Source organism: Puntigrus tetrazona, chromosome 3 (genome assembly GCF_018831695.1).
Source record: "Puntigrus tetrazona isolate hp1 chromosome 3, ASM1883169v1, whole genome shotgun sequence".
In the NCBI taxonomy this organism is placed as follows: Eukaryota; Metazoa; Chordata; class Actinopteri; order Cypriniformes; family Cyprinidae; genus Puntigrus; species Puntigrus tetrazona.
In genome coordinates this window covers 21,945,776-21,959,781 of record NC_056701.1, presented here as the reverse complement: position 1 = coordinate 21,959,781, position 14,006 = coordinate 21,945,776, and the positions used below count along the sequence as shown (strand labels likewise).

Below are 14,006 nucleotides of genomic sequence, written 5' to 3'. Positions count from 1 at the left end.
CTTAACGAAAAACGTACCGCTTTGCTTTGATGCATCATGCTAACAGCGCCTCCTAGTGGCCCCACTTTGGTAAAAACCAAACATTTCCTTTCACACACACTTCCTGTTCTACCGCTTTCCCTCATAAAGGATTTATGCCCCGTTGCTTACCAATCCTGTCAAACTGAGATAATGCGCGTTTCAAAAACACACAAAGTTTAAATGTCAAAAGTCATTATTTAATCCAATACAGAGCTTCATTTGTATACAAGCGGACTGCAAATGTCTGCAGTACAACGATATTCCTTTCTAGCTAGCTTTCTTTTCTCCGTCCGAGTCAAAAGGCAAATATTAACATTACAGTGCATGTGAAAGGCAACGGCTTTTCAGCATCGGTTGTGTCTGCACAGAAATAGGTACGGTTTTAGGAAACATGAACAGTGAAATTTTGAAAGAGAAACCAACGCTTCAAAGAGGATTTGAAAACAAGCATTCTCGTTTTCTACAGCAGATCCTGTAAGGCTGTAATCTGTAAGTCATACGTGGTCTTCAAAACTCTTTAACTTTGTTAATTCAAAGTTTGACTTTTCTAGTTAAAGGGATGGTTCACCCCATGATTTACTCAACCACAAGCCATCCTAGGTGTATATGTCAACACAATCAGAGTTATATATATATAGTCCTGGCTCTTCCAAGCTTTCTGTGAATGGTGGTCCAGATTTTGAAGTCCAATGAAGTGTATCCATTCATCATGAACTCCACATGGCATTGGGGCATTAATAATGGTTTCTGCTAAATGTCATACTCAAGTACATAATAGAGTGACATCCAGGGGGTGAATATGCAAGTCTCGTGAGAACCAGATTTTGTTCACAGCAAAGGAAAACCTCCTCTTGGCTTATATCGAAATCCTTTAACATTTTTGTTTACAAATTATACATTTTGCACTCCTAATTCATGATCAGTGTTTTGCTTTTCTCTGATTTACAGTTTGTTTGTTTTTTTTAAACGAAAAATGCACCAAAATATATCCTTTATTAACTTTATTATTGGATGGTTTTTAAAATCTCAACCCCCAATCACTTGGAAGTGCCAGGACTAGTGCTGTCAAATGATTAATGAAAAAAAAAAACCCGCATTAAATTGCAAATAAAAGTTTCTCTTTACGTAATACATGTTTGCACTGTTTATTTTTATGTATATATTAAAAGCACACATATAAATATATAAAATATATACTATTTTCAATTACATGCATTTATTATATATATATATATATATATATATATATATATATATATATATATATATATATATATATATATATATATATATATATTAAAAAACATACGTATGTGTGTGTGTGTGTGTGTGTGTGTATTTATATACACAGTATACACAAACATTATTTAAAGAACTTATTTTGGATGCATAAATCATTTGACAGCACTCGCCAGGAGTCCAACTCCAATAACATTCATCTGAAAGAATACACCTAGGATGGCTTGAGAGTAAATAAATCATGGGGTAAATTTCATTTCAGGGTTAACTTCTGCACGTGTTGCAGTCAAATTTCTGTTTACATTCTGTTTCTCTAAATGTATTCTTTAAGCTGCCTGGAAAATTCTGGAAAGGAATAAGAATGCATTCTTGGCTGTACACACTGTACCTTTATTGTTGGAGCTGAGCATGTTGTGTTGGTCTGAGGGTTTGGCGGTCCAGCAGGTGCTTGGTCAGTCAGTGTCGACAGGTCCAGATTCAGGTCCGATATGGATTCATAAATATTCTCTGAGTCCGGTGAGGGCAGTGGTTCTGAGCTAGAGCTAGAGCTTTCTGGCTCTATTGGAGATTCCAGCTCGGGGGACTCCCTGTGAGGTTTGGTCTCGTTTAGGTTCTTAATGATGGGGAGCTCCACAGGTTTGACAGGGATAGGTTTATGGAGAGGGTCAGCTGGGCTGAAGCTAGGCACTCGAAACTTCTCAGGCACCGTTTCGGTGCGAGAGCCGAACAGCAGATTGGTTGCTTGACTCATCCTCTTCTTCTGGTGCGAAGAGTCTGAGGCAGAGACTGGGTTCAGGGAGATGAGGGACTCCGAAGGACTGCCGTGTTTGTAAGAGGGGGGCTCGTATAAATCCAAAGGTACTCCAAATGTCGACATGCGGTTTTCGGTCTTGTGGTAATTCCCTTTGGCGCGAAGTCTAATTGTCATCTCATCGGATTTGCGGACTTCCGTGAGGTCGGGCACCACAGGCCTCACTTCGGGGCCTGAAGGCTCTCTGAAGTCTAAAGGTGAAGGGATGTTGGGTGGAAGCTCCTTGACATATTTAGCAGGGATATAAAATGGCTTGGCTCGTTCATCTTTGCAAACGTGCCACCAATGATCGTTTGTTTTGGCCAGGAGGATGTAGCGCTCGTTGGGTTTAATGGACACCATGTGACCATCCCGGCCCTCGTATTCATACTCAAACTCCACGAGGACCAGGCCCAGACTGTGTAAGGACGTCATCTTACCCTTCTCACCCCTTGAGGGAATCAAGCTGGAATCAAGGCTCAGGAAAAGCCCTCCTGTGGGTAGAAAACAAATGAGAGGATTATAAAAAGCAATTTGAGCAAAAGACACGGATTGCTGTTTATTTGCTGCCTCACATTTGAGTCATGAGGAAAGAGCACCTGCCGTATAAATGCAAAAACAACAGCACTTTGGCTGACCTTTCTACAGGTCCAGCTGTTCAGACTTTGCTCAACAAGCCTGATTCTATCCAAATGAGATCATGCTGCCCCTTGCACAATGCCATCTAAAGTTGTACGAACTGTCATATATAATAGACACAAACTGTAAATTGCCACTAAAAGCAGCAAAAGAAACTGCATGTTTAATTTTTCTTATATTTTTTCTTGCACTAAGAAGCTAGTCTTAGCCACTCCTACATATTACCCAGCTGCCTTTGATGATCCGTTGATTAACACTAGTTTAGGAATACCTGTTTGAGCAATTGATGAGAGTCCTGAAGAAGACGAAACACGCAGATCTACTTTTAACCATTTTTGTAATGATTTAAGACCGGCTTATTGAAGGCTTTTTATCTTAGCACATGAGTGCCTTTGAATTATTTTATATATTACTTATATATTATTTTATATTCATTTCCAATGAGCACCAGTGGATTTATAAAGACACCTGTGTAGCACTTTCTGCTAGGGTTGCAAATTCTGCACGAAAAATTCTGGACGCAATTGGGCGAAAACCGAATATGCTTTGTAATGATTGCTTATTATTTTATTAAATAATTTTGTAATAATATTATTTTATTTTTTAAAATATAATAATTTTGTAAGACTTTTCAAAAAACGGCAAACAACTATATTATCATTAACTAACATTAAGACAGATAACTTTTTTAATGAATTGTCAAAATGATGTATAATCCCACAAAACTACAAGAGCTATAGAAAACTATATTATAAGAAACTATATTATAAGAGCATGGGAGCAGAGCGTGGCGTCACAAGAGGGTAGCATCGGTGGTGCATCCTTACTCTCTGCTTCTTTAGAAACATCAAATTCCTTTTTGTCTTTTCCACACTGTGTCCAAAAATGAATAAAAATTTTCCAACAGTCTTGCAAATTGCATTGCCATGATGAAGTCACTGTTAAATCTAATCAAGCACGTCATGTCATTGCATCTGTGTCACATTCCAAGAGCTCTGAGTCATTTTAAGCTAACAGTGGAGACCTCTAACCTACACCTTTTGTCAACAGCTGTTGTTTAACCTAAGAGAATTAAAGCAGGCGGCGGTGATCTACTGCGCTGATATGCACCAATAACTGAGGTTAAATGCCCCAGTTCTGATCAGTGACCTGAAGTAACCAATCAAGCATGACCTCCACAGACTCTCAAGACCACAGTACCATTTTTGGAATGTAATAGTAATTCAGATCACGTCATAGTTACGTTCATTTTACATAGATTTAAAAATTATTAGTATTACATGAATTAGCACGTATGTGTGAAAAGGATTACATTAATTGACAGTGTATCTGTTTACAAAGTATTTAAAGAGATTCACCCTTGACGCAACAGCAGTTTAATGTTTGCTCAGCGACCTCTATCGCTTGTTAATCTTTTGTATGTGGTTTGACTACTGCCTGTAAAGAAAAGGAAGTTGACTGTTATACGAAAGGCAGATAACAGCATAGCGTCAGTAATCGAAGTGCTATTTGGAATCAGCTGCCAGCTATTTATGTAGAAATTTGGATCTGAGATATAGACATCGGATATTTTGTGAAAAACATTGATTGATCTGATTGCCAAAGAACTGGAGATGCATTTTGTCAGTTCTAATGTAAATATTGCATTGCTGCACAGTTTTTTTTATTATCTGATCACCACTATTTTACTTGATCTTTTTAAAAGCCTGGATTTCATGGTGGCTGTTTTAAGGGACTTCCTTCCTCTTGCATGTCTAATACAAAGAGAGAGAGAGAGAAAGGAAGACATGCTGCACTGTCAGCAACAAAAATGTGCTTTCAACTGATTTGAGATGTGTGTGTTCCAGTTATATTTATGGTCATGTAAGTATATACTTGCTTGTACAAATACATTTCAAAACTTGGCTAGCAGCTTCTTGCCATGTTGAAGTGTCGTGTTCCTTATAAACATCCAGTAGTAGCTGTTTGAAGTTTTGTCAAATCAAAGCAAGCTTGAGTCTTCAAATCAAACAATTCTCCAAGGATCTAAAATGCGGTTCTTTTATGTCTATTCAAACACTGATACCACGGACGTGCATATGCTCTGTGGCTCTTTTAAGAGATAAGCAACATTTCAGACACAATTTGGTCAAAATAGACCTAAAAACTGGCTTGTAAAGAATTATTTTTATATTTGACACATCATGCGTTTCCTTTTGTTTAATCATTTAGTAAATAGTTACCTTAAGCCAACCATAAATGGGCCCCTCTCCAGAATTTCTTGTCCGACCTGATGTCTTTATCATATATGAGAGTGAGTGACAGATAGAAGTAGTTTTATGAGAAGGTTTTTTGTTGTTGTTTTTGTTTAAAAATCTTTGTTTGAGATGAATATATCTGTGTTTAGTTTATGCATATCATCATTCAAATTCAAAAAACATACGGGACAGTTTTTACCAGTTGTCCAAGAGACTCTCAAAAATGCATTTGTGAGATATGTAAAGCCCTCTTTATGAGCAGTTTGCACCCTTACAGCCACTACTGGAATAATGTGCATTGAAACCATTATATTGTACGAGCTGATTTGTCATTTATGTGGAAAGATGGAGTTAATATCTAGTTTACCTGATCCTGCATCACACCATTAGAAACTGGAAATTGCCTTAATATTGAAAAACAAGGCAAAATCAAGTTTGGCTCTTAGCCATATGAAAGGAGAAAAATCTGTAGTAGACTTTATCAGCCTCTTGCCAAAACAACATCAGCTGATGTTTTTTAACAAGTCAAGACAAGTCTCCTGAGAGTCAGGCGAGACGAAGAAACACCACCCTTGCATGTCTTTCTTAAATAGGGAAGTAAACGGAAGGCCAGACAACCTTCTCGCTTCATAAACCAAGGGGTAGCAATGGCTCGAAAGGAGCCTTGTGGTCTACCAAAGGGGAGGACATTGCTTAATCCAAGAAGGAAGTGGCCAAAGTCACAGTTATAGGCTTCATTTGATTCATATCCATACTGATTACTGTACGGCAGCTTAGATCTCAGACTGGTTACTTAATGTATTTCAGCTCGGCTTTGAAACAGGGAGCCAGAACCTGTTTGACAACTTTGGAGCCAGTAGTTGAACAGCAGCGGAGCAAAAATGAGAGAAACATCAATGCGTGATTCATCATGTTGGAGGAGTTTTAAAAAAGAATCACCTTGGAATCCGCTCAAGCTCTATTCGGGGGGGAGGGGGTGTCCTTCTAGTTGAAAATGGCTGTTAGCGTAGAACAATTGGAGGAGGCCGTTCCCATTTAGACACTGTTTAAACACGGAAACTCCTTGTTTTTCTCTAGCCTGGCTTGCTTTGACCTTGCTGTGCTGTCTGGTTCTCTTACAGGATGTTCACAGCAGGGGAAAATGGGTCTTTATGTGATATGTTCACTCACCGCAGCACACGGTCATTTATAGACTTCATATCTTCTGCCACATACAGTATATTCAGCAAGGTCTTCGGTCTTGTTATGTTATCAGACCCCCAAAATTGTGCTATAAGTTTCGGTTAGTCTAGAACAGTACACATAGCTAGGTTTTTTATATACAATAGAATAGATTAGATAAGTGCTGGTGTTTATTTGTCAAGTGCTGGTGATGTCTTTAGACATTTTTAAAAATGGCTAAAGACTCAACTGCTTAAACTGAGAAAGGCAGGTCATTCCACCAGCTGGGAAAAGTTCAGGAAAAGGTCATTTTTGTGCCTCTTTGGAATGGGACCAAAAGCCAAGCTTTTAGAGTTTTAACTAGCATTTTACATTTTGGATAAGCTGACACTTGTTTCAGAAAACCAGAGCCAGTCTGCAGAGTTGAGTTGACAGATTACATGTAAAGTGGTGTCGTGTATGATGGTCACTTTTTGTTGGAAGTCCAAGTCTGATTCCATCCAGTCTGAAACCCAAGACACACTGCACAATGTTCAGCTGTCCCAAACGAAAGACTGGCAACGTGAAACAATCGCAGCTATTTCTGATTTGCCACGATTGTTTCATGATGCCAGTCTTTCATCTGGGACAGCTGAAAATTGTGCAGGTTATCTCAGGCTTAAGGATTTAAAAATATTTGATATTTTCAGACGATTTCAGAACACGTTATTTTCATCAGTCGTACGTCTACTATTAACACTACGCACATTTCTGTGCAGGTTTGTCTTGAACGGAAGAACTTTAATGTCTGGTAGTGAATGATTCTCAGTCGTTTCATGTATGATGGCCTGTTCAGTATCTGTTCTATTCTGTATTTTTGTAGTGTATTCCAGCCTTAACTCGTTTTTTGTTCAAATCTACTTGTGTGGGAATTCAAGCACGCACTGATGGCAGTGATCTCCAACTTGATCGTCTGGGTGAAAGGAGATATTCAACAACATTAAAAGTGGGGTTTGCGTGGATACCATAGAATAACTGTTTTGGGTCCCCCACAAAATGTTCTTAGCTTAAAGAGCATTAATAATCCAAAGATCCTTTTGTGCATAAAAAGGCAACATGGATGTTTTCGGTTCTTCGTGGAACGGTTGATGCCGACTTTGGCTAATGCATGTGTAGCTATAGTAACATTTCACTTGAAATATAGTGAGTAATTCATATGGACTACTTTTACGGTGCCTTTTCATTCTATTCAGGCCACTAATCTATCTACTTTTTTTTGTAAAAAAAAAATCGCCTGGACATTTTTCCTTCACATCACCTTTTAAAGAATCAGAAATCTCTTCGCATCACCTTTTGTGATGAAAGAAAGACGGGTGAGTAGACGACAGGGTGTTCTAAAGTTGACTAGTTCGCCAGATGTGCACAGTTAAAATGTCCAAACAAAACCTGCAGCGCTTCCAGATTCGAACCCACACAAAGCATCGACCTCAGAAAATCAGAAAGGTTATTCAGAGGTGTGCGCACAGCAAAGACCTGAGGGAGAAATGAGATTCTCTTCAGAAGAGCCGTGTTCTCGGATAGCTGTACCAGATCTGCGGTGTTCCAGTTTTCCTCCACACCCACACCCACCAGCCCCGTCACCTCAGGAATGCAGAAAGAGCGCTCTTACTCGCTGTGCAGTTTACACAACAACAAAAATGTCTAAAACGCATCCTTCTCAAAGCGAGTAACTAGAAAAATAGAAGTAAAACAACTCTTATCTTTCTTCACAATTTCCATCGAGCACATGAAGCTGAACACCGGCATCACAGGATCTTCTATCAATGTTTCACGGTGATAGTGGTGATCAGTTTCTGACGTCGGCGCACAACAAAATCACAGATTCGGCACATAAAGCGAAAAAAAAATCCAGTGCCGTTGACAGTATGCACTGATTTTGCACTCTCACATCACACTTCGTCTTTTCTTTGTAAACTGCAACGAGCTGCTATTTATTTGTCATGCAGCACGACAGGAAAAAGGAAGGTAGCTGAGGTACCTCATGAGAAAATTTAATAAACAAAAAAAGCTAAATTCCTCAAGACCGAATCAATAATATATACAACTAAACGAAACGAATTAGTACTATTAGTTAGAAGAGTTTACCTGCTAAGGCACACCATCTTCTCCACACCTTGGTTTTTGTTTCTCCCTCTTCTTCAAGTTACATTTGTAAGATCCGTCTCCTGTTGGTCTGCTTTTTCCTTTAAATCTCTTTTCCTTCTTCGGATCCGCTTAATGTCTTAGACAGGCTTCAGTCCTTCTTCGCCGCCGCCGCCGCCGCTCCTCCACCTATGGCTCAAAGTTCCAGCTCTGACAGTTGCTCAGGGCCAGTGCGTGTGTATGTGGGCGGGTGTATATACACGCTACAGCTTTGTGCCAGTTTCAGCTTGCCTGCCTCCTCTGTCTGCATTCATTTCCTGTTCCAGCACACACATCACAGCTTCAGAAGAGTGAGACAGTTAGCAACAGGAAGAGAGAGAGAGAGAGAGAGAGGTGAGGGTATGGTTGAACTGAATCAGTAGGAAGAAAAACCTCACAATTATTAACCAATTCCTAATTCACAAAAGCAATAAATCATTACTCCGTTAACTCCGACGAGATGATGTTCTTTAGCAGATAGATGCATCTGTCTCGCTTTTTGCAAATGTGGTTGTGCCTCGTCAATAAATCAGGTCACCGGAAAGTTGGTGGGTGAAATCAATTAACAAACCCAGCAGATAGGAACACATGAGCAAGACTGCAGCTTACAGGAACTATCTTAAAATAGTTTTCTCACCTGCGAAAACAGAGCTGTTCACTCACGTGAGTACACTTTTTTTTTTTGGCATCTTTCCGGTCCTAGTGAGCAGTGCAGAGGTATTTTAGGCTAGCCTGAATCTCACAGAGATTCCGTTTGGTCTCGTGCACCGCTGAATGAAAAACATTCAACTGTTCCAAGAGCTTTCCATGCAGTTTCTATGAATAACACCCAGTGGTTGATTCACACCCATTTGGGCTCTGGTGGTTTCTTCTCTCTCTTCCAGTTTGCACAACCTCTGATCACTTTCAGGCTGCATTAAACAGAACTACCACAAAATATAATTACTAAGAAATCTCGTGCTGAGCACTGAGGGTGAAACTGGAACCAAGAGGTTAGTAATCGCCCTCATTTGTGAGAAGGACAACATGCCCCACCCCAGAGAAAGAGCAAGCATGTTTTCTGGGTGGGGCAAGACAGACTTACTGATGGCTTTGGACTCTGTACTTTCAGTGATGTTCCATTTGGGCATGCTCTTGGAATGCTGTCCTGGAATAAAATGTTAATATTACATTATTTAGAATAAATAGATGAATCAGCTGAGGTAAGGCCATAAAATAGCGTTCTGGTTACTCATCGTTGTTTAGTGCGCACATAATGGACATTGTATTGTCACATGGTGCATTTAGCACGGTTGTAAACTTGGATTGTGTTAAATGCTACATCAAGACGTTGCTGGTTTCTAAATTTTCTAACCTAAATGAGTCAAATGATTTGCAGATTGTGTTTCCGACTAGGCCTCTCTTATGATACTATAAACATCCCTTTTTGTAGTCCGTATTGTGTTTTTCAACCCACCAATAGAATCCGTCACATCCATCACCATTATACTTTCCATTAAAACCAATACAGCTCCCATTATAACCATTACATCCATTTCATTTTATACTGTGTTTTGGGCAGGGTCCTGCAGTTTTTTTCAGCAGGCAAATAGTTGGTTAATTTTCTATTCCTCGGAAATAACAGTAGTATGCCAAATAAAGCGAAAAACTGTGGTACTGATATGCTTAAAACAGACTTTGGTGCAAGTGCATATAATACGCAGTTTTGATAATTAAAGTTGTTAGCGTGCATATCCATCTGGCAACCCTAATCCTACACATCACGTGGCATATAAACAAACAAAATAACGTCATTTGTATAGGTGGGAATGCGGTATTTAGTACGCTAAAACAATTTAAAGTAATGTTCTGTACGTATTATTATAAAATATATTACTTATTATGCGACCAAAACCAATTATTTTGCACCTTTGTTACATTTACGTATTACCAAATAAGTATATGTGGCTATATATTATATAAACAGTTAGAAAAGCTAGTATTAATTGGAAAGCGCTCTGTGACATTTGTCAAGGCCTATAAACATTTAAATGTCTGTCTGTCTTTCTCTGGGCTGTCCTCCCTCTTCCTCTGGAAGGAAACCCCCTCTTTCCCGTTCACAACGTTTCCTCAAACTATCTCATTTCCTGCGGATAACTCACGTGTCCCTGCCCCAGACAATCCGGAGTAGAGGACAGGTAGTGTTGCTATGTATGTCCATACGGACCGTGCATATGTTATGACTGAGACATACAGGCAAATCACAAAGGTGGTGTGCAACTCTGCTGAACTCTTCAACGAGTACCAACATGTCTCAGTAATCTGCATCTGCGAATACCAGTTTCGTTCACTTGAGGTAGAATGGCAGATTGAAGGCAGACTGATTTTGTAATCTAGCAAAACATTAGCCTGAATTGGGCTACCTTCTGCCCGAACACAACAGTTTTTATAGATTCAGAGAGTTGAGGCGTAAGCAAAAAACTAGACCAAGCAAACGTGGAGGCTGTAATCTTTTATGCTAAACCTGTTTCTTACGTGTCAATTTATACCAAGCTTTAAAGCGTTACAGGAAAGTTAATACAACAGATAAATAGGATAATTATAAATACGCGTAGATAGGTGTAACTAAATGAAAATAACGTTAATAAACACGTAAGCACAAACCTTGTGTGTAAATAGAACTAGGATTTAAAGGCAGTTGTTGTTTAATCGTCAAAGTAGCGTTTGTGCGCTGCCCTCTACCGGCGGAGCTGAGCAATAACTCGAGCATAATGAAAGAAGGATTTTGGATATGATACTTCAAAGCTGAAATAGTACGTAATAACAACATGCTGTATGTTTTATGTTTATATATATATATATATTCAAATTCAAATTCAAATTTTATTTGTCACATACACATACATACATGGTACGACATGCAGTGAAATGTTCTTTACAACCGTCCAGCATCAAAATAGAAAACAAAATTTAAATGTATATATAAATATAAAATATAAAAAATATGTATAAAAAAAGAAGTGTGCAAAGTAGAATATAAAAAAATAAAATAAAAATAAGGTATAGAATATAAATATAAAGTATACGATATAAAGTGTAAAGTGTAAAGTGTAAAGTGGCTGTGCAATGTCCAGTGCAAGTGACTAGTGCAATTGTCCAATTATATATATATAATTATTTTTTTACATATACATTATATACATATACATTATATATATATATATATATATATATATATATATATATATATATATATATATATATATATATATATATATATATATATATAAATTTATTTTTTACATTATATATATTTTTTTTTTTTTCATGTGCCATATGTGTTGCCATATTTAACGGGTTATCATATTAAGACCAACATTTATTCATAGCCTACATTATTTATTATTATGCATTATAAATATTATTAGAAAGAGCAACAACATTTTTGCCCCTTCAAGATGATGAGTAGCCTACTTTTTATTTACTTATTCATTTTTTAGTTAAGAAACTTTGACTGGTATTTCGGAACAAATTTCCAGACTATTAACAAAGATTGCTTGCATTTTCCTTTTTCGCTGGTTATTTATTAGTTTACTATGTGGACGGTGTTTCTTCTTGTAGGGAGGAAGAAAGCAAAAGAAATCGCAGTGAAGCAGTATATTATCTTCCGTTGCGTCATAACACAGGAACGCTCCTGTGGAAATGTTAAAGGATTCTACGGGAGCATTGTGGAACCTGAAAGTGAAGCGCTGTGTGTAACAATGAGGAATTACCACCCGCTTCGCTCAGCACACGGTTTGGTGAGATCACCCCAAACAACATCGCTTACCTACAGCTGTTTTAAAATGCTTTTTTTTCGCGCGTGGTCTATAACGGAAAAGCAGGCACGACAGAAAGACGGGCTGCGGATAACGTAAATAAACGAGTTGTGATGCCGTGCGTCTGCACAGTGATAGCGGATGAAAGTCCCGGGTTGCCGGCACCATCCCATCCATCTCACCCCGTTCTCAAGGTGAGGCAGAGAACGCCCACCAGGACAAAGCACGTGACTCTTTCATTTTCTCCTTCTGAAACGTCCAATTGTAATACCGCTGGGCTTCCCGCGCTGTCACCTGCTGAAGGAAATGCAAATTTACTGGGGTACTTTCTTCCTTTTTTTTCTTTGGAGGACAGTATATAACCAGAGTCTTTGCCAGAAGATGGTGTCTGTATCCAAGTAGTCGTGTCGTTTGAACGGGTGCTCTGCATTATCAATACAAAACTACAATGAGAACTATTCTGTGTTTTTTGTGGATTGTCATGTCTCCGTTCCTATTTGCAGGATGCTTTAATCAGAAGGAGAGAGGAGAAATTTATACAACAATTAGACTTCTGCATGCGCTGGTGAGATCTATCTATCTATCTATCTATCTATCTATCTATCTATCTATCTATCTATCTATGTTTATTAATAAATACATACTATAGGAGCCTGCTCGTAGTGCTCAGAATGTTACGTGTTCCCTTATTTTTCATTGTTCATTAAACCTTATAGATAACAGCGCGGACCCAATATGTAACAGCCTAAGTATTTAATGGGTTAAAACATTAACATTTCTCTTTATCTCTCAAAGGGAGAAAAAGCTTGCCCGCATGAAGTGGAAAAAGCGATGGCTGATCGGTTCACGAATCTTCCCAAAAAGGTATATAAGCAACCACACAAATACAAGACAGAAACTTTACCGTACATCCTGCAGATCCGTTTTCTATCTATCCCGTAGATCTGTAGATAATTGCAGATAACTCGATTTGCCGGTTCCCCTTTGTCATTCTGTTATTGCGAGGTTGATCTCCGGAAATATTCAGCACCGTTTGTGTTAACGGATGTTTGATCTTTCTCCAGAGACAAGATATCTCTCGAGCGCTGGAGATATCCTACAGCTCCACCTTTGAGCTCTTCAAGAAGAACAGAACCCACTGCCACTGGAAGAACGACGCCTTCCAAGATCTAATGGAACACCTCAACCGACAAGCCAAACCACGTGGGGTACGTTGGGCCGAGTCAAATTTACGTTTAATTAATCGTTATTAGACGCTAATCGTTATCTTTTTACTAGGTCCAGGTGAGCTCTGAACTTGAGACTTTGGTCGAGAACTTCAAGAAACTCGATCAGTTTCTCGCACAGCAGGTGAAAACCCCCCCCCCAACAAATGATGAAAAAGAAAAAAAGGTTTCGAATGTGTTCATACCTTCTTAATTCGGATCGGCTTCGATTGAACGCGGCTTTTCTTTCTTTCAGGAGTTTAGCTGCTGCGCGTGGGAGACCGTGCGTCAGGACGTCCTGCTCGTCATGAACCACTTCACGAAAATGACAAAAACCAGAAGAAGAAATTAACACAGATTAACACAGACCACGCGGTCAATTAAACGCTGTCTATTATTTATTAACACGCTCGTTTCATTTAGTTTTTATTTTCCACTGAAGTCGATCCTCTAGTGAGACGAATCAATGAATTTCCTGACGAATGAATGTTAATATGCCGCTTTATTAACGGCTCTGGGCTTACGCTATTTATAAACATATTTATTTTAGAACGACTGGTTTAGGCTACACTAAAATGTTCCAAATAAGCTTTTGTTGTCATTTATGATACAAACCACTGTTTATCGGGGACTGTGCTATTATATGAAGGAATCGTGTCGTTTACGTGTTGATTGTAATGGATGTCTAAATGTCTTTCTTACATGTGAATTTATCTCTTGACCAATGCTGACAAAAAAAAATAAAATATTTACATAA

At 38.7% G+C, this 14,006-nt stretch overlaps 2 protein-coding genes across 5 annotated transcripts in view; one reads left to right on the top strand and one right to left on the bottom strand.

Annotated features, from left to right (window-relative positions):
- Positions 1–8,475, bottom strand: part of arhgap27l (Rho GTPase activating protein 27, like) — a 23,395-nt gene extending 14,920 nt beyond the window's left edge. The window contains exons 1-2 of one of the 3 annotated variants that reach the window (XM_043234000.1): positions 8,212–8,475; positions 1,649–2,544 (exon numbers count right to left, since the gene is read on the bottom strand). In XM_043234000.1, the coding sequence (XP_043089935.1) occupies positions 1,649–2,485 (837 nt within the window). In that variant the 5' untranslated portion in view covers positions 2,486–2,544; positions 8,212–8,475. The remainder of the gene's footprint in view (positions 1–1,648; positions 2,545–8,211) is intronic. The other 2 variants (XM_043233999.1, XM_043234001.1) reach the window with 2 other exon arrangements.
- Positions 1–14,006, top strand: part of LOC122340147 (interferon kappa-like) — a 15,909-nt gene extending 1,903 nt beyond the window's left edge. The window contains exons 1-6 of one of the 2 annotated variants that reach the window (XM_043234005.1): positions 8,560–8,910; positions 12,548–12,609; positions 12,840–12,908; positions 13,109–13,252; positions 13,323–13,394; positions 13,506–14,006. In XM_043234005.1, coding sequence (XP_043089940.1) covers positions 12,876–12,908; positions 13,109–13,252; positions 13,323–13,394; positions 13,506–13,601 — 345 coding nt within the window. In that variant the 5' untranslated portion in view covers positions 8,560–8,910; positions 12,548–12,609; positions 12,840–12,875 and the 3' untranslated portion in view covers positions 13,602–14,006. Of the gene's footprint in view, positions 1–8,559; positions 8,911–12,547; positions 12,610–12,839; positions 12,909–13,108; positions 13,253–13,322; positions 13,395–13,505 lie in introns of those variants that run through there. The other variant, XM_043234003.1, reaches the window with a different exon arrangement.